General features: G+C 39.9%; 1 protein-coding gene across 2 annotated transcripts in view; it reads left to right on the top strand.

Moving 5' to 3' along the window:
* Nucleotides 1-20,359: 20,359 nt before the first annotated feature.
* Nucleotides 20,360-21,339, top strand: part of MLLT3 (MLLT3 super elongation complex subunit) — a 260,712-nt gene continuing 259,732 nt past the window's right edge. Inside the window, exon 1 of one of the 2 annotated variants that reach the window (XM_079790495.1) lies at nt 20,360-20,686. In XM_079790495.1, coding sequence (XP_079646621.1) covers nt 20,675-20,686 — 12 coding nt within the window. In that variant the 5' untranslated portion in view covers nt 20,360-20,674. Of the gene's footprint in view, nt 20,687-21,024; nt 21,162-21,339 lie in introns of those variants that run through there. The other variant, XM_079790496.1, reaches the window with a different exon arrangement.

Here is a 21,339-nt window from a genome sequence, read left to right as displayed (position 1 = left end):
TATTAAAACAATACATAAGCCCTCGCTCAGTGGTCGGCAAACTCATTAGTCAACAGAGCGGCAAACCGCGGCTCGCAAGCTGCATGTGGCTCGCGAGCCGCGGTTTGCCGACCACTGCCCTAGCTGGTTTGGCTCAGTGGATAGAGCAGGGGTCCTCAAACTTTTTAAACAGGGGGCCAGTTCACTGTCCCTCAGACCGTTGGAGGGCCGGACTATAGTTTAAAAAAAAAACCACTATGAACAAATTCCTATGCACACTGCACATATCTTATTTTGAAGTAAAAAAACAAAACGGCAAAAACACCCGGGCGGGCCGGATAAATGTCCTCGGCGGGCCGAATGTGGCCCGAGGGCCGTAGTTTGAGGACGCCTGGGGTAGAGCATCGACCTGCAGACTGAAGGGTCCCAGGTTCGATTTCGGTTAAGGGCATATGCCCCGGTTTCGGACTCAATCCCCAGTAGGGGGCATGTAGGAAGCAGCCGATCAATGATTCTCATTATTGATGTTTCTCTCTCTTTCCCTCTCCTTTCCTCTCTAAAATCAATAAAAATATATTTAAATAATAAATAAATAAATAAATAAATAAATAAAACACATAAAACAGAGTACTACTAGTATAAACACATATACACATATTTATGGAATGGAATAAATAGCCATAACTAGAAACATTACGTATGAAATGATATAAATTATAAAGTTGGCATCACATTTCAATGTCTAAAAAAATTATGCAAAAAATTGGCTAGCTGTGATAACATAAGTTAAATTGCCAATCTACAGCATTTACACCCCGCCCCCCAAATTGAGATGCTAAATTTGAAAAGTGTTCAATATAAAATAAATCAAGCAAATATTTAAAAATGTACCTGAAAAATAACCAATGTTTGCCAAAGTATGGCTATAAAGCTAAAAGACTATTTAGGTAACTATTTAAACTATTTACGTCTAGAGCTGAAGGAAGAATTGTCTAAGCATTAAATCGATGGGCTAAGCCACAGAGGAATCAAAATGAAAGCGTTGACTACATACACAATTTAGAAGAGCCCATAAAAAAATTGAAAAGTAAATTACAGAGTAAAAATATCTGATACAAAGAAAGTAGCAGTTTACTAGTCAATCAATAAGGAAAGCACTGAAACTTCAATGGGAAATGTTGTAACAACGATGTACAGACAAATGTCAGAAGGAGAAATACAAATGACCAATAAATATATGAAGCATTCACCATTAATAATTACAAAATAAAATGAGAGAGAGAGAGAGAGAGAGAGAGAGAGGTTCTCTGGGGCTTCACTTCACTCCTATTCTCCCTCCCCTCCGCCTCTGACCTCCCCCCCCCCACCCCCCGCCCCATCCCCTTTTCCCTTGCTAATCCTATTGAGTAATTCAGGTCTCAGTTGAGACCTCACTTATCAAGAAGCCCTGTTAGTTGCTGGTATGGTGATTTGCCTAAAGAATTTTGTTATGGTTATCTTCGCTTGGGGATAAGGATAAAGAAAATCCATGTCGAATATGTTTTGATTTGGAATATAGTGTTTTGGGTAAGTGAATTAGAGATAATATTTTGCTGGTCAGCGAGACCTGGTCACAAAAATATTTTCATTCCTAATATTAGTTTAAACATTGCTTCTGTAAGTTAGCTATAGCAGCATATCAGTAATTTTTAAGTCCTAGCTCCTCTGAGTGGTTCTAAGGAGCAAATAAGCAATTGAAAAGTGAGCCTATGTTTATTTAACTCTTTGTAGATAAATTACATAAAGTAAAATGCACAAATCTCAGTGTAGAGTACAGTTTGATGAGTTTTGACAACTGTATACACCTGGGTAAATAACACCCCAGTTGAGATGTAGAATTTTTCCATTACCCTAGGTAGTTCCTTTGTGCCTCTTTAGTTAGTCCCTTCACAAGGCAGTCACTGATCCTATTTCTATCACAACCCATTAGTTTTACATGTTCTTGAATGTCATATAAGTAGAATCATAAAGCATATATGCTTCTGTGGTTAAATTACCTTCTTTTGCTCAACCTATGTTTTTGAGATGCATGCATATTGTTGAACATGTGGGTAGTTCATTGTTTTATCTTTAAAATATATATGTTTTATTGATTTTAGAGAGAAAGGAAGGAAGAAGAAGAGAGAAACATCAATGAGAGAGAAATATTGATCGGCTGCCTCCTGCATGCCCCCACTGGGGATCAAGCCAGACCCAGACATGTGCCCTGACCAGGAATAGAACCAGGAACCTCTTGGTATATGTGTCCACGCTCAACCACTGAGCAACACCGACCAGGCCATTAATCTTTTCTTACACAGTATTCCAATGTAGTGTATGAATTGCTATTTGTTTATCCATTTTATCAGTGCTTATGTTGGACTTACGGATTGTTTCCTGTTTATAATGATTATAAATATTTTTACATAAGTCTTTTTATAAACATGTTTTCATATTTCAAATTTAATAAAGATACAGACATTAAACATAACTGGATCGTCGAATAGGTGTATTTTATGTCATTGTTGGAAACTGCTAAACAGCTTTCCAAAGTGCTGGTACCATTCTGTACTCCACATACTAGAAATGTATGCACGTTCTGGTTGTTCCACATCCCCACCAAATTCTGGTATTGTCAATCCCCTCCTCCCCCCTTTTTTTGGTCAATCTTTTTAATGTTTGCCATTCTGGAAGTGTGACATGGTATCTCATTGCAGTTTTCATTTGCATTACCCTGAAAGCTAAGGATGTTACGCACCTTTTCTAGGTTTCTATTCTGGAAATCTTAGGATGTGGCCTTCATCCTCATTCTTACCAAAGGGCTGCTGGAGCTCTAGCCGTCACTCTGAATTGTTGGCAGAAAAAAGAACAAGGACCCAGGTCCTGAAGTCATGCCTCTGTTGAGTCTTTCCCAGAAGCCCCATCTAGTGGCTTCTGCTTACATCTCATTGGTCAGAATTATGCCACGTGCCACTCCAATGGGCAAGGAAAGCCGGGAAATGCAGCTTTTTAAAGTTGGTCTTCTGGGTATCTATTGATGTCTAACAAACCAACTCAAAACTTAGTGGCTTAAAATGAAAAAGAGTTATTCCTCACAAATATGCCACTTGGGCAAAGCTCCTCAGAAACGGCCCGTCTCTGCTCCACTTGGCATCACACAGCAGCAGCTGAAGCTGGATGTGGGCCAAGAAGACTTGAACTTGGAATGTGGTTAGAACACCTACCCAAGACCTTTTCATGTGGCTGCTTGGCTATGGTGGCTGAGTCCCAAGGGTGAGAGTCCCAGGAGAGGCCCTGGGGAAACCATATTGGCTTTTATGACCAAGGCCTGGAATTTGCACAGTGTTACTTGTGCTGTACTCCATTCACTATGACAACCCTGCCCAGTTAAAGGGGAGGGAAAATAGATTTTACCTCTTAGTGGCAGATTCTAGAAGAACATGTGGGATCAAAATATTGGTGTGGCCATTTAGAGGAAATACAATCTGCTACAATTGGGCATGTCACTTGCTTCTCACCAAAGTAGGGTTCTCTTAACAGGAAAAACATGGTAAATAGATAGTGGGTGGGCAAAGTAAGTCTCTGTCATGTTCCTCACACATATCACACTATAATTTTTTGCTTTGCCACTGGACTGTAATCTCTATGAGAGCAGCAGCCAGGCTTGTCTATCTTGCCAATTATTGTTTCCACGGGGCCTAAGAGAAAAGAAAATAGGTACTAAAGAAATATTTGTCAAGGAATGATTATTAAACCAAGTAAGATTTTATAGAGATGATCAGTTTTAGAAAACTACACTGTGATATAAACATTGGGAAAGAATAAAACAATTGAAATTTTAAAAGTTGATAACCTACAAAGAGTCTAATAAACATTTATGCTAAGGATTAAAGCAGATATCCTTATTCCATCTTTTAAAATAAAAATAAAAAAACACACCAGAAAACAAAATATTAACTTCTAAATTAGAAATGTGTGCACAAATAAGTTCTGTCTGATTATTATGTGGAAGGAAGGACCTCCTAAAAAGGATAAAGCATGCTTCAGTGGGGTGATTCAGGGACTACTGGCCAGTCCCATGAGTTTTGCATATATTTTTTCAAGTTCGTTTGGAATACCAACCATTGATCATTATTTTCTACTAGAGGCCCAATGCATTAAATTTGTGCACTGGTAGGGTCCTAGCAGCTGCCAGCAGCCAGCCGGGTACTTCCTCCCTCCCCCGCACCCTCACTGCTGGCGCCTGCCACTGCCGTCCAGGGCCTCCCTCCCTTCCCTGGGCCAGCCCTGCCCCCTGGTTGAACTCCCAAAAGAACTCCCAGTCGAGGGGACAATTTGCATACTATGCTTTTATTATATAAGATTCCTGGGGACAGTTTGGAAACTGGAACCTATCTAGTCCTTCCTGGATCAGTACTGATGTTAAGAACTTGTTCATTTAATAAGTTTTTCATCTTTATCCTTAACTACACTGTAGGTTCAAGTGGCTTAAACTCTTTTCTGATTACTTTCTTTGATATGTTTCAATCTTTTTATTGTTTTTGTTAGTTTTATAATTCCTTTCCAGGAGATCTTCAAAGTTTTGTTTTTTTCCTGGTGCATTTAATAACTAGTTCACCATTGACCATGTCTTTGCATGGCACACTCCCTAGGACTCTGACTAATAGTCTCACACTGTGATCTCTTTAACATGAAATCTGATTGTTACTCCTCTTCTCAAAAACGATTTCAATAGCTTTCCATTGGCACAAACTTAAAGTTCTTAGCATGACATACAAGGCCCTTCAAGAGAGGTCTCCTCATCTCCCACCACTCTGCTTCCCTCAGGCTACTGAGCACCTGTGCTTTCTCGGGTATCAGTACCTCTCCACCCCACCTGCCTAGTGTCTTTCCAGGCTGAGGGGAGAATATCTGGTGAGTGTTTTCTCTCCATTTCCCTACTTTTTTGTCCATGTGACAAATTCTTACCCTTCAGTCTCATCTGAGCTTTCCTCACAGATCGGGTGCATTTTCTTTGTCTTAGTTGGAAAATCTAAATCTGGATTACGGACTTATAAAAACTTTTCTTCATAGTAAGCAGTTTTTTACTATTCCTCTCTCCCCCCCATTTATTTTGTAGGAGTAAGGAGGTGAGGAGGGGAGAAAGGCACCCTGTCCTTCGATGCTTCTTTCAGTACTTAGCATTGGCCAAAGAAGGAGCAGACAGGTGGAGAGTGGGGATGCTCTATGGAATGCCAACGTGGAAGAGGCCACTCCTTCTTGAAGCATCTTCTGAAAATGTTACTCACTCAGCTGCATCCATGTATGATTTGGGAGGTGATGGCAGAAACTTGGACTGGGGCCATGCCAATACACTGTCTTCTACCTGGCTTCCTACTGCCTACCTGCCTCCTTCACTAGCTTTTAGGGTATATTTCCCCATAACCCATGGGTCACCCACCCATCTTCTCTGTTCTCTGATCACTGGCCTTGTCAGAGGTTCTTTTTTAGTGTGTTGGTCTCAGGACAAAGCGATTATGATAATTGAGGGGACAAGGCCAATAGACACAGACAACAAAAAGTTTCCTTAAGGGCCATGGATACAGAGGCTTACAGAAACAGTCAGACAAAGTAAGAAACAACATGGAATGCTCCCAGTTGGATTTACAGACTTTCCAGGTTGCCATAGTCCCCACTTGTGAAGCGTGAGACATCTTTGCCATTCTCGTGGGGAATTTCCAATCTTTCCTCTGCCTGATTTTCTGGAAACGTTGCAATTACCATGTCTGCTCTACAGCTGCAAGCAATCGGTGCAAATTAACCCTAGCACATTCTGGAGTGTTTATTAGAAGGCTGGGTGAGCTGAAGGTGAATCTTCCAAGTGCAACATCTTGTAAAAGGCCCAGGTTTCAGGGTTGCTTTTGTTCATTCTATTTTTACATATGGTGTTTCCACACTTATCAGATTATCCCTGCATTATTGTGAGGGAGAGAGCACCTTAGTAGCATGGAGTCTGGAGTCAGATTGCCAGTGTTTGAACTTTTGGGTGACCACCCATCCTGATTTTCTCAGGATTGAAGAGTTCTACTGGGGATGCAGGACTTTTCAAAGGACACTTCCAGGCAAATTGGGACAGTGGGTCTCTAGGTCTTTGTTACTCAGTAGCTTAGTGACCTTCCACAAGGTACTAATCTTTCAGCACCTCAGAATACTCAGGCCTAACACAGAGAAAATAATAGTATCTCAACCTCATGGAAGTATTATTGGGGTTAAAAAGTTAGTATTTGTAAAGTACTTATAACAGTGTCTGGCATATATAAGTGTTTGTTTAATTAAAAAAATTAGGAAACATGTTTTACCTTGGGTATAATCTCAGTGTCCAAGCAATGTTTTCATTATCTTAGGGATTTCTAAAAGTACATGTCTCATTTATTTACACATTTATAATACCCATATAAAAATTCTGACTTATCAAGTTTTTACCATCTAATTTTCACATATAACAATACATACTCAAAAGTAACATTTCCATAGCAATGTTGAATGACAAAAATGGTATTATATAAAGTGATGTGAGTAGCAAACAAAGACCCCTGATTGTGAAGAAAGTCTTCTAACCCTCTAACTCTCCTTTCTGCTCTCATGCTACTTTATTATTTTACTTATTGATTGATTTTTTTTTGGGAAAGAGAGCCAGAGGGAGAGAGAGATTTGTTGTTCCACTTATCTATGCATTCATTGGTTCATTCTTGGCCGGGGATCGAACCTACAACCTGGATGTATCAGGATGACGCTCTAACCAACTGAGCTCCCTGGCCTGGGTGCTCTTATGCTACTTTAAACAAAGCTCCATTATAACTAACATAATGTTATATGTCAATTACACCTCAATAAAATAAACCTTCATTATAGTAATTACTGTATTGCTTTAGAATTGTATGTCTATTACTACATGAAAGCGAAGGTGAAAGGGGTGGGTGAGCACAAAGGGAGAGCCTGCGCCGCAGCTAACAGCATGGAGGGACAGAGCGTGTAGACCAGTGGCGGGTAACATTGCACTCTTCCGCCAGAAATGAGAGGCCCAGTAAGCAGGAGACTAGCCATCCTTTCTCAAGTGGAGGGGAGTGGGGAATGGTGGAGAAGGCAATAAGAAGTATTCACTCCCACATTCTAGGGAAATGAAAAGAGAGAGAGATTAGGGCTTTTCTCCCTACCCATACCTTTTTGACTAAAAGCCCTCTCCTCTAAAATATCTGTTAATGTGTTGATGCTTTAATCCTTGGAGATCAAATCTAGAGCAGTGTTCTTTTTTTAAGTATATTTTTATTGATTTCAGAGAGGAAGGGAGGAGAGAGATAGAGATAGAAACGTCAATGAAGAGAGAGAATCATTGATCAGTTGCCTCCTGCATGCCCTCTACTGGGGATCGAGCCCGCAACCCAGGTAGGTGCCCTTGGCCGAATCCAACCAGGGACCCTTCAGTCTGCAGGCCGATGCTCTACCCACTGAGCCAAACCAGCTAGGGCTAGAGCAGTGTTCTTGACAAAGAGTGAAGTCCATGCAAACTTAAATATTTTAAGTTAACAGTATGGTGGTTACCAGAGGGAAAGGGGGTGGAGGTGGAAGAGGATAAAGGGGGTCAAATATAGGGTGACAAAGGAGATTAGACTTTGGGTGGTGGGCACACAATGCAATATACAGATGATGTACCACGGAATTGTACACTTGAAACCTATGTAATTTTATTTAATGTCACCCCGATAAATTTAATTTTAAAAATATTTCACTAACACCACAAAATAAGATCTTTAGGGGTTTTTTGAACTCCATGAATAGGACCTATAGACTCCCCCCAATTCTTCTTAAAATCATCCTTTCTTCTCCCATATGTCTTCTGCTCTATTCAGCGAGGCAGCCCCGTACCTTACCTCCTCAGAGCCCACTCTCTTTCCCTCACTCCACTATATTTCATACTCAAGCCTAGAGGCATTTGTTCCTACTCCACTTTTCCTATACCCCTGAGCTCCTTATTATATAAATGGACTTAATTGCTTTGCTAAATTGTTGCCTCCTCCTAGGAATATTCTCACGTTCTAAATCTGTGCTGTCCTTCCAATTTGCTAGCACCATTGTGGCTACTGAGCACTTGCCACGTGGCTAATCCAATTTGAGATATACTGCTACTGTACATACACTGAATTCAAAGACTTACTACAGAAAAAGATTGTAAATTATCTCATTCATAAGTTTTATATTGATTGCATATTGAAGTGATAATATTTGAATAAAACATATTAAACTTAATTTCATTTTTTTAAAAAAAATGTGACTACTAGACTATTTAAAATTACATACGTGGCTCATATTACATTTCTATTGAACAGTAATGTTCCCAATCAGGTCAGCAAACATTTTCTGTAAAGGCCAGAAGGGAAATATTTTAAGCTTTGTGGGCCATATGGTCTCTGTCACAGCTACTCCATTCTGCCCTTTTGGTGCAAAAAATCACCATAGATAATAAGTAAACTAATGGGTTTTACTGTGTTCCAATAAAACTTTATATATAGACACAATAATTTGAATTTCAAATAATTTTTATATCATGAAATATTTTTTAAAGTTTTTATTTAATTATTTAAAATTTAAAAGCTTCATTTATTTATTTATTTACTTGTTTATTTATTGATTGATTTTAAGCTCAAAAGACTTAAAGCCTAATATGACCTGCTGGCCGTAGTTTGCCCACCATTGATTACCCACATCTGCTGTATATAGCAATGGGATCCTAGGGATAAGATTATCTTTACTGCCATATAAAAAGTCTCAAGGGCTATGCCCATTGAGTAAATGAATGCAATAGACAGAGAACTTTAGGTAATTGGAGAAGGATTACCTAGTCTAATGAGGACCCGAGGTGTCCTCTGTGTTGTCATTCAGATATGTGAGCCTTGGGTGGCCAGATCTTTTTTCTTTTTCAGGAGAAGAAAGAAATTCACATATTTATATTAAATTTTCCAATTACTAATCCCCCCCCCAACAGACAGACAGACAGACACACACACACACACACACACACACACACACACACACACACACACTTTTACATAATCTCCTTTTTAAAAAATTCTCCCCAAGGGTATTTTTTCTATTGACTTTTAGAGAGAGTGGAAGGGTTGGGGGGAGAGACAGAAAGAGAGAAACAGAGATGTGAGAGAGACATATCAATTGGTTGCTTCCGACATGCACCCTGACAGGACCGGGGATGGAACTCTTCAACGAGGTACCCACCCTTGACCTGAGTTGCTTACCCCCCACGACCCTTTAGTCTGAGGGCCGATGTTCTAACCACTGAGAAAAGCTGGCTAGGGCTCTCCTTTTTTTTTTTTAATGATTTTATTCTTTGTGAAAATGTATTCTTTTCTGAAAATAGCTTTTAAATAACTTGTAGATGAGAACAAAGCCAGACTTATAGGTGTTTTTTTTTTTTTAATTGATTTTTTTTTTTACAGAGTGGGAGGGAGAGGGATAGAGAGTTAGAAACATCGATCAGTTGCCTCCCCCATACTCCCCACCGGGTATGTGCCAGCACTCCCCACCGGGTACGTGCCTGCAACCAAGGTACATGTCCTTGATTGGATTCGAACCTGGGACCCTTGAGTCCGAAGGCTGACGCTCTATCCACTGAGCCAAACCGGTTAGGGCTAGTTTTACCGTGATTGTTTCAGGGAGAATAAGTACTTAGAAAACTATGTGTATTCACTGCACTGAAAGAAAACAAAAACAAGACCAACATGAAGACTGATTTGGGGGTTTTATAAATACCACTTTTGCATCTGGTTTAATGGTTACATTTGGGTGACCTTTATTCCTAATTAAATAAATTTTATATTAGTAGCTTAATAAAAAATTATTCTGAAATGATTTTTTATTGCTACAAAAGAATATGATGTCTCAAATTTATTTTGGGGAGTCTGCTGTTCCTGCCAACTGGATACAACTTCTTGATGTCAAAGAGCTTCCTTTTTGAGAAATGTGCCTGGCTCAGAATTACTTATGCTTCCCAGTTTTGCCAAGTGGGCTTCTTATACCCAAGAGTTAAATAATTTTATCTTTGACATTAAGGAGTAGCTGAGCCAATTTGTATTTTGGTCAATCCTTTTAAACAAAAAGAAATACACTAAGATAGATTTAATATTGTTTTGTAGCGTGTTTCATATATATGTTCATATGAGTTCAATGAACTCCTAACATGTAAAGTTAAACATAAAGCCTTGGCAATTACCTTTAGACATAATTTTTCAAAATTTCTACCCATGAAACACAAAGCCAGCTTTTCAAATGACTGGTATGCTCAAATATTAGAGTAGCAGGGGAAAGAATAAAACCAGGACCAGGACTGTTCTAATTTATCTCAACTGGAAGAATAAAGTTGGATGTATCTTCACGGTATCCTATACTAGAGGCCCAGTGCATGAGATTTGTGCACAGGTAGAGTCCCAGGCATGGCCAGAGATCAGGGCCCATCAGGGCCTTCGGGTTGCTGGCTGGGGCCTTCCTTCATTCCGTGCCATCCCCTGGTGGTCAGCGCACATCATAGTGAGCGACTGAACTCCCGGTCTCCTGGTCGAACTCCTGAAGGGACACTTTGCATGTTAGCCTTTTATATATATAGATTATATATACAGATATTACTTTTATCTAATTTTTCTAAAATGAGAAGTATCAATGAATAATATCCCTTCTACCTCTGAAATTCTAAGACCATGTGATCTCTAAAAGCTTTTTACTCTGATTTATTCTGTGTAATGATAAATGCCCATACTTCTTCATTCCCAAGTTGTTGTGATATTATAATTGTGCCCACAATATCTTATTCATATCGTTTCTTGTTATATAACAAGTAGATTTAATCCAGGAAATATATCATCTTGATGAATTCAAATATTAAATACTTGCAAGTTTTTCAACATTGCCTTTTAGAAGATTTTCTTATTTCTCTACATGATTCCAAGTATTTATTTTCTGTGTCTTTTTATTTATTTATTTATTTATTTATTCCTCATTTAACCACTATCACTCTACCCAAACAGTCTTTCCATTGAATATTTTTTATCCTCACCTGAGGATATGTTTATAGCTTTTGTTGTTTTTTTTTTTTTTTTTTTTGTGTGTGTGTGTGTGTGTGTGTGTGTGTGTGTGTGTGTTTGAGAGAAACATCAATATCAATGTGGGAGAGAAACAGATTGGTTGCCTCCCAAATGGTGCCTTGACTGGGGATCAAACCCACAACCTGGGTGTGTGCCCTGACTGGGAACCAAACCTGGCATCTTTTGGTGTACCTGAGGATGCTCCAACAATTGAGCTACCCGGCCAGGGCTTTCCATTAAATTTTATATAATAGGTGTACAATAAATATTTGTTCAATAAATCTATAATGTTAGGGAAACATTCTTTTCTGTTTCATATTTTTTAATGTATTCCTTCAATAGTTTTTTTTATTGAGGTATTATATATGTACATATCTTACCATTACACCCCCCACCCCACACCCATACATGCCCTCACCCCCCAGAGTTTTGCGTCCATTGTTTATGCTTATATGCATGCATACAAGTCCTTCGTTTGATTTCTTATCTCCCCCACCTCTCCCTAACTTTCCCCCTGTAATTTGAAAGTCTGTTTGTTGCTTTACTGTCTCTGTATCTATCTTTTTGTTCATCAGTTTATAATGTTCTTTATTATCCATAAATGAGTGAGATCATGTGGTATTTTTCTTTCATTGACTGGCTTATTTCACTTAGCATAATGTTTCCTTCAATAGTTTTGTAAATTAATGAATCTAGGAGCAGAAGCAACACTGGTAATTGTCAGTTTCACTCTTAATTAGAATTAGAGGAATCACAACTTCTTTCCATTCTTCTCAAAATAAAACAAAAATCAGAGCCTTGAGTCTCAAGCTAAAAACTCTGTACCCAGGTGATGAATCAAGGGAGACAAAATGACTTGGGATATTTTGCGTTGTGACCTGGAAGCTGGACTTACATATTTTTTTTCTGCCATGTGAAAATAATTATTGCCTTAAGACTCAACTTAAGCTTTGGTGTGTGGTCAGACCTTTGCCTCAGCTCTAAATCAAAACATTACCCATACAGTGGACTCAGTACACAGTTTTAAATATAGGTTTGTATAATAGAATACAACATCTTGATTGAAGGAAAAGGGAAGAGGACCGACATCTCCAAAAGACACTTCTGGTGCCTTTTGTTTACAGAATAGCCACAGTTTGGGTAAGAACCACAGTAAAACAACTAATTAATTGAGAAACTATGTGGACTATGTTATATGCAATTATTGCTACCACATTGGGGTTACTGACTAAAAATCAAAGTCTGTCTCTAAAAGCTTTTCCCCCAGAGTAAAAAGGATTTTTCCACAGTAGAGTTATTATATTTATAATTCCCATACATTGGTTTTGTGGTCTAGTTTGGATTTTTCTTTCTTAAAGTGGTTTGGGTTTATATAGTTTATGCATTCTTTATTTGGGGCCTGATTTTTTTTTGTCTGCACTTATTTCACTTCTTGACCTCCCCTACCCTTGACCGACATTTGAAGGAGTGAGTGGTGCCTTTGTGCATTCTCTCTCAAGTTTGGGAAAGAAACACAGAGCTCTCTACCTGGTTTCTACTTTGTGTACTCTTACCACATTCCTTTCGCTGGTACCTGGTTGGCAAAAAATCCCCCATAAGGATGCTTGCCCTAAAATGAGAGCCTGAAGAACAATCTCTTAATCTGCTATTTGTTCAAAGACTGTGTTCGGTCCTTAGACATTGTCCTGGCTCTACATGAGCAAGAAAAGGTCCTATTCCTGATTCTGAAAAGTGCTAACCTGACAGGTGTCAGGGGTAGGTGACCTTTAAAGAAAATATTCACTGAGAATAAAAGCATTAGATGGTTTCCAAATGAGCCAAGGCTACTCATCCAGCTGCCCTTGAGCAATAAAAAGGGAAAGGCAGTGCATTATACGCTGGGTCAGTGATAAAAGCCACGAAAAAAATAATCTTTCTGAGTTAGACAATGCTGATATTGGCAGTCCTTGAATGCTATTTTTAAAAAAAACCCCACACCACCACACTTCTTTTTGAGAAATGCTTAATGGGGCACAATTAAGCGGTCTGTAGAATTGAATGACCTTTAAATTGCTGTAATCTCTTGAGAGAAACCTCTCACACACAGCATCTACTTTTGAAAAAACATTCACATGAAAATATTACCACTAATTCAGCAGAGCATGCCAAACCCATGCCCTATGTCTTGATCCCTGTTGGCGCCCTTCATTGCCAGAGAAAAGCTGAGATTATCCACAGACACAGACCTCAAAGATGTCAGTCAACCAGAAGCCATCCCTCTATTATAACTAAAAAAAATTATTTTTTGATGGTGAGCAGAAAGGAGAAAATATAAGCTTCAAATACCTCCTCAATTCTAACCTTCTGTCTATTCTTTAAAATAAAATCCTTTATAATATTTTCTTCTTCCCATTTTCCCTACTTTTACCCTTGTTAAGCATTTTTTTTCAGAAATAGAAAAGAATACTATTGAAGAAACATATACTGAACTTCAAAAATTAGTTCTGAATATTCTGTTTTTCTCTGAAAAGTTATATTTTGAAAAATAAATCTACAGAGAGGTTGTACAATGATCACTTCGACTCATTTTCTTTATCTCTCTTTTCTATCTCAATTTATATTTATATGTAACTTTACATATTATTTTGACTGAGCTACTTGAGAGTAAGTTATAGACATTACAAGGCTTTTCTAAACACTTCAGTATGTATTTCCTAAGAACTAGGAGAATCTCCTACATAAGCACACTACCATCAGCACATCCAGTTAATAAAACCTTGGTATTATGGTATCATAAATATATGGCACATATTCAAATTTTCTTAAGCTGATTTTTGTTTATATGTTTGTTTTGGGATCTAGAATCCAGTTAAGTATTAAGCATTATGTTTAGTTGTCGTGTTTCTTTAGTTACTTGAACATTTCCTCACTATTTGGGGGTGGGTGGGTTGTCGCTTATATTATTGATATTTCAAGTATCCAGGACAGTTATCTTGTAAAATGTCCCATGTGATCTGGATTTGTCTGGTTTCTTTCTCACAGATTCAAATGCCTTTGGCAGGAATACTACACAGGTGATGCTATGTGTTTTTTTATCACATCACCTGAAGAGGCACACGATGTCAGCTCTTCCCGTTACTGATGATGTTAAGTTTAACCACTTGGTCAAGTGGTGCCACTGGTTCTTCACAGTAAAGACACTTTTCTCCCTTTGTAATTTATATGAAATCTGTGGAGAGATGCAATGAAGCATTGTATCATTGTGAACAATGTATTTTCCAAAAACTTCCACTTTCCATACTTCCAGCATGCTGTATATTGATGAGCCTTGACTAAATCTATTACTACCTTAGTGACTATAAAATAATGATTTTTTTAAGTTCTAAGATTCCTTTTATATATATTGATATTTTTCTGTAAGGAGAAGCTTTTGCTTTTACCTGCTTGTTATCCGTTTTTTAAAAATATTATGGACCAGATTCTTTTTAAGACTCAAGTTGTCCCAAGTTTGACCATTGGAGCCCTTGAAAATGGAACTTTTGATTTGGAAGTCCTCTCAGTATTTGTTTGTGACCATAGTAAATAATTTCATAATTTCAACAACCTTTTTTTTTTTAAAAGTTAGGGTAACTGCCAATGTCATGCCTAAATAATTTTTCTTTCTTAAATAGAGATACAAGGAAATAACGAGGGCTTATTGTTATGTGCTTAATAACATCTTTCATTTTTTATAACAACCTGTCAACTCCAAGGTAATAATTGTGAAATGCCTTGAAATAAATGAGAGTGTTAAAGGCAGCCTATATTTGTAGCCTGATTTCAAAGGACCAAGAAGAGTGGCTGACCTTCAATGGAGAGCCAATAAAAGTTAATTGAATACATTGAATTAATAGTAAAACCAAAATGTCAAAATCATGAAACATAAGCAAAACGATTGAAATAATATATGTAAAGGGTCTAATTGTATGGAAATAAGTAAAGCTCTTTTGCTATTCATAAGTGATTTTTATCTCCTTGTTACAACTTGAAATTTCCCCTAAATTGCTACCACTACAGTTAGAAGACAGTCTTTCACTAACATTCCTGTACTCAATTTCATAGAAAATGCATCATAGAACTATAATTACTAATTGCCTCTAGGAGTTCTTTTGATTCAGTACTGGTAAATGACTATTCCTTTTTTTCTATTAATTTGTATTGCTCCCTAGATCAAAGCATTCTATCTCTTAATAAAAGTTAGGAAGTGGGGTCCAAAAGAGATAGGATGAGCTAATAAACTTCTCTGTGAGAAAATATATGAATGGAAACTGACAAATAGATGCAGTAATGTGCATTTTGTATCTCTATCTATCTATCTATCTATCTATCTACCTATCTATCATCTATCTTCTGATTCCAATATAAATTTACATTAAAAAAACCCCCACACATAAATCATAAACGGTGTCATTGTAGATTATCTTACAAAGTGGACATTATACTCATGGGTTATTCAGAACTGACTATAAATACTCTAACCCAATCAGGGTACTTGATCTTACCAGAAGGTAGTAAATCATTCACTTAGAGGCTTAGTATTATTTTCAAACTACTGTTCAGACCATTTAATACACCGAAGGAAGTAATTTCTACTTTTTAAGTTTCTATCGCAGTCTTAATTGAAGTTTGACCTGTCTATATTAGTTCATAGGCCTGGTATTCAATTTTTCCATTTTTACAGCATAAGGAAAAATATAGTCTATGATTTTAGGATAAAGTGATTATTTTAACTTTCCGTTCATAATATTATAAATGGGAGCAGAGAAATCATACATAAAAACAGAATTTCCACTGAAAATCAAGAAAGTCACATCATTATTAAAAATAGGGAATTGTGCAGTAGACTTTGAAGAGCTGCCAGATATACATAAAGATATAGTAAAATGGTCTACCTTTTAGATAGTTTTACAGTAAGCAGTTCCAATTTAATACAGGGTGTCCCAAAAAATGTACACATACTTTAACAGCTAATAACTCAATTTTGAAAATGAAATGTAACACTGCCTTTGCAATTATTTAAAGTGTGTGTATACATTATTGGGGGTACACCCTATACGTATTTTATCTATAAATAAATATTTGACTGGTATTCTCATATATATTAGGAAGACCTTTTCAATCATACTATATCAACTTTTCTCCAATACTTATTTTGCTTCATATTGTTGGTCTTACAAAATATCCTTGATTAATTTTAAGGCCTTTAGTGCTATTCATTACATTAGAGATACAGCCCACTAAATTAATAAGTACGGAGGCACTCTTGTCTTCTGAATGTATAAGTGCATTGCTTAAATTACTCATAGAGAATAATTTACACGTGAAGAGGCTCTGGTGTTTAAAAAAGCTTTGTGTATTTCTTATCTCTGGAAATAGTCCTGGGCTAAGTCCTGATGTGGTTATCAAAACAACTGTTTTTTTTCAAATGATTCGTACTATTCTGGAGTTCCTAATAACATTATCCCGGAATCATGAGTTAAACATAATGTTAAAAATGTAACATTTTGAAACTAAAAATTAGGAAACAGAGAGACTGTCTCAACTAAGAAAATATGTTGATGATGTTGAAAAACCTTAGCTTTCTTTCATTGTGATATATTTTCTTTTTTTTCTTAAAAGAGCTGCAATAAGGTGAACAGAGAAAACATTTCAAGATCAAGGAAAGGAAATTAGGACTTGGCTGCTGTTGCATAAAGGAGACCACCCCCTTCCCACCTTGCTTTTAACTATTAATAGGTAGAATTGAGGGCAATAACTACTAGCTTCTAATCTTGTGCCACTCTTTTTCTTGTCCTTGGGGTGTTCATGTCAAATGTGCTTGCTGTTTGCTTCTGTGTGACACAAATCTTTATCCCAAATTTAAATATTATAAAGTTAAGAAGAAACGGTTTTAGTGAAACTTCTCTGGTCTGTGGGAGCAGGAACCCTGCCATTCTTATATTCTTATAACCTAACTCTGTGCCTGGCACATGAATGAACACATGAGTGAAGTACACAGAAAAAGTGTACCATTAATTATTCTGAGTCTAATATTTGCAAGATATCTGGTTAGTGTCTGTCTCATTATCATCCCCCCTGCCCCGTGCATCTTCTTTCTTTTCCTCCAAATCCATACAGCAAAGCATGAGCAATGGTTATTTTTTTACTGATTCAATCAATTGAGTTCATATATCAGTAATCTATCACAGCAAATACATAGATAAAATTTTAATAAGAAAAAAACAGTTGCTTCTTTACACCATAGTTACTCTTTGAAGGCATCATTTTGTGCTGAAAACATCCGAACTTCTCTCAACTTCCAAACTAAACAAGACAATTGCAAATAAGAAGGCTGGAGCCAAAATGAGGGTGATGGTGATGGTAGTGATCAGGAGTTAAGATCTGTCTCAGACGTTGTCCTCTTTTACTCTTCATCAAACATTTTATTTGATATAACAAGGTCAATTGCTTTTGTTTTCTGTTCCTCAAAACTAGCCCTATGGTACTTCATATTGTGCTAAGTCCTACAGTACACATTTTGGTAAGATAATTGCTTTTTTGGATAGACAGATGGTTTTCTCTCTCATCACTTCCATGTTTAATATTTTTGGTATTTAGTATGGAAGAGGTTTGCCTTAAAATTTATTTGCAAAATAGTATCAACAATTATATTGTCAAGTACTCAAAAGGTTGTTTCACATTTGTACCGCATTTAAAGTGCAAACGTCTTCAGATACACTCAACATAAAATTAATCTGTTATTATTCTCTTCTAATTGTTTTTAATTAATAGTCAGCTTGTTATAATGTTTTAATAATAACTTGACAGACTGGCATAAATTTACCCAAAAGTTGAATCTATTCTAGGGTATTCAGGATTATATATTTTTTTTCTTCTCCCCTCACTCCTGGTCTTTTTTGTTCTAAAAGAGGTCACGTAAGGACGTCGCTGGAAGGGCTCTGTGCGCCATCTACTGACGGAATCTATATTTTTAGGATCGGGATAATGAGAATTACCCCTACATTCGGTTTTTAAAGCATTCTTCTAGAAAGGAGGGGCAATGGGAAAAGACTCTGACTCTACGACTTTATTGGTGACTACTGGAATAAATATGATTTCAGCAAACACATCATGCAAAAAGGAGACATCAGTTTCTCAGCGTGAGTACAAGTTATAAGAGAAAGTTTCAAGAGAAGTTAGTCAAACCCTGAAGTTAAAATAAAAATAGGATTGTTGTTTTTCACCTGTGTGGTGAGCTACCCTGGCTGCCTCTGGTTGCCACCTTATAGAAAATGACTTTACTAATGGCATATCCAGACAGCCATTAGTTCCCAATCTTATTATACCAAAGGGCTTCTTTCCAATTTGATTATTTTATTAAAAAAAATGTAGTAGTGCTTAGCAAGTAGGTTCACCCTTCATGTCGGTCCTAACACCCAGCTTGTCTACGTGTATATAAATTTAGTCCTCATCTGCATGCGCAGACACACCTACAGGTACATGATATGCATCCATGTACATGTAGGTCAGATGAGAAATCTAAGCCCTTGGATTAAAATGCTTCTCCCTCCGTCGTTCTCTCCACTCTGTGCTAAATTTCAATAGAGAGATGGGAGAAGTTAGGGTCCTTAAGCCAGAGAATTTTTCTTGGTTGTAAGTGGAGGATCTGATTCGGGTTATTTTTGTGTGTGTGAGCAGCTGGGAGAACTGAAAATTAACAAATAAGACCCCGGATGCTCCAGGTACCCTTCTTCCCGTTAAAACTACTCTCTTTAACCCAAGGGCCAAGACGACGTGCTTTTGTGGTTTTATGAAAGAAAAAAAAATGAAAAGAAAGCAAGAAAGTTGAGCCAGAAAGAAGAAAAGAAGCAAGTAAAGCGCGAAGGTTGGGAAAAAAGAGTATGAAGCCAAAGGAAAGATTCAGAAAAGAAGTTGGAAAGCGAGGGGGAAAAAGGGGGGAGAAAAGAAGATCAAGGCGGCAGCAAAGCAACCAGGGAGATGCAAGGATCTTCATTTAACGAACCCCAGTTACACCCATCTTTCACTTTCAAATCAATTGTCTAGATCTTATCCGTTTCCTTTGTAGAGGTTGTCTGCGTTGCTAAAGGAAGCGAGTCAGTATTCCTCACCCCGCCCCACGCGTGGCCGAGCTGTTCCATCCCCGGCCACCGAGACCAAACAACCCGAGTGGGAACGTTGCAGGCGCGCGACTCCGGGAACACTTCCGCGACTGGTTGTCACTCGGGGAACCTAACCGGATTAATACGCAGAGATGGGATTACGTTGGCTGTCACCAATACGCCTAAAGATTAGAATCCAATTTATGCACAGGACAGTCAGCATACACTTTATCTGATATTTTAAGACTCTCAGTTGCCTCTCGCTTCCTCAGAGGGACAATCCTCCACGTTCTGATGCAACCCGGCAGGCTGAAAGGAGGGAAAGCATCCCGGAGGAAACCACTCCAAGCATCCTCCCGGAGGGTCTGCACCCGGCGCTCCCAGGTAGCTCGCCTTCACCTGGGCACTGCTTTGTGCGGCCTCCCCGCCCGTGGACTACCGACGCGGGAGGCGTTCCCTTGGAAGGAAATAGCATTCTTCTTTCTCTCCGGTTCATCTCATCTTTATAGTTTCGGTGGCGGTGGCGGTGGCAGATGGGTGGGGAGCGCGGGGGCCCGGCGCCTGTGAGTGGATGGGGAAAGGGGGCCAGGGGATGGTTGCCGGTTATAACAGTCTCCAGCGATCGCTTATTTGTGCTCATTTGTAGGATGGTGTTTCTCTTGCTCAGTCTTTAAATAAGTTTGTTTGGGTGAGAGTTCTTGCCTTGTCAGCACAAAACCACAGAAAAGACGTGGTGGAAAGTAAAAGAGAGCCCCTCCCTCCCGCCAGCGTGCTAACTAACGCCGAACACTTGATTTCACACCCCTTCTCCGGCGGCTGGGGGCTCTGGGCAGTGGCTACATTCCAGCGGTTTTAATCCGTTTTTTATTGTAGGGCGAAGGGAGTTTACACATGGGCAGGGGTGGCTCCCCAGCTGGCCTCTCTCCCCACTCCAACGCCCCCTCCCCGCCCCGCCCTCCTCGCCACCCCGCGCACCCCACCCCCAGCGGGAACCTGTTACTTTAAGCGGGGCGTTCCAGTGCGGCGCAGCCGGCCGCCGGGTTTCGGGAGGAGGCCGGCGATTGGCTCTTTCGAGCTCCCCCTGGCTCGCTCGCTCGGCCTCCCCGCGCGCTCCGCCCTCCCTCCGCCCGGAGAGGCTGGGCGCCCGGGTGCCAGGCGCCACGGCGCATGCTCCGGAATCTCATCCTCTGGCCCCGGAGCTGCCGCTGCCGCTGCCGCTGCCGCTGCTGCTGCTGCTTTTGCTTTTGGGGCTGAGTTTAATAACCCGGCGAGCGAGCGAGCGAACGCGGGGGGAAAAGGCAGAGAATGTCCGCCATCTACCCTCTGCTCCTGGGCGCGCTCTCATTCATAGCAGCCTCTTCATGAATTACAGCTGAGGGGGGCGGGGAGGGGGGGTACCTCACAACACCCCAGCAAACCTCCGAGCCCCCAGGCATGGCTAGCTCGGTAAGTACATGCAAAAAACCCAAAATAATAATAATAATAATAAAAGATTCCCCCACCCCCCCGCCTTCCCTCCCTCGCCCTGTGCCGCCACAGACAGCGCCAGCGCTCAGCGGTTTCAATTAGAAAATGTTGGTTCGGTTTGCAGGGAGCTGCTGCCTCTCCCTCAGCCTCTGCTCCCCTCCCTCCACCCCCCACCCCCCCACGGCGCGCGCGCGCGCACACACACATTCTCTCTCTCTCTCTCTCTCTCTCTCTCTCTCTCTCTCTCTCTCCTCCACCCCCCGCGCCTCCTCCCTCCTCGCCTCTTTGCAATCGCAAGAAGCGCACTCTCGCTCACACGCGCGCACTCACACACACACACACGGTGGAAGGAGGCGAATAATAACTCAGCCATATTTCAGCCGCCGCCGCCGCCGCCGGGAGCCGCGGGCACAGTCCGGGGACGCGGTGAGCAGCCTCGGCGGCCGCTACGATGGTGCGTTTTCCGCGGCGCGCGTGTGTGAGCCGGAGTGTGCGGGCTGACAGCGGCGGGGCCGCACGCAACTTTGCCCCCGCGAGGGGCTGCGCGCAGTCCAGGCTCCGTGACTGTCCGCCCGCCGCCCTGCCTTTCTGAATTTCATTTTGGGGGGGAAGGTGGGAGGTACTTTGGGGCC

This window comes from Cnephaeus nilssonii, assembly GCF_951640355.1.
Source record: "Cnephaeus nilssonii genome assembly, chromosome: 14".
Lineage (NCBI taxonomy): Eukaryota > Metazoa > Chordata > Mammalia > Chiroptera > Vespertilionidae > Cnephaeus > Cnephaeus nilssonii.
Note: the sequence above shows the minus strand (reverse complement) of the source record. Positions and strands in the feature narration are given on the sequence as shown.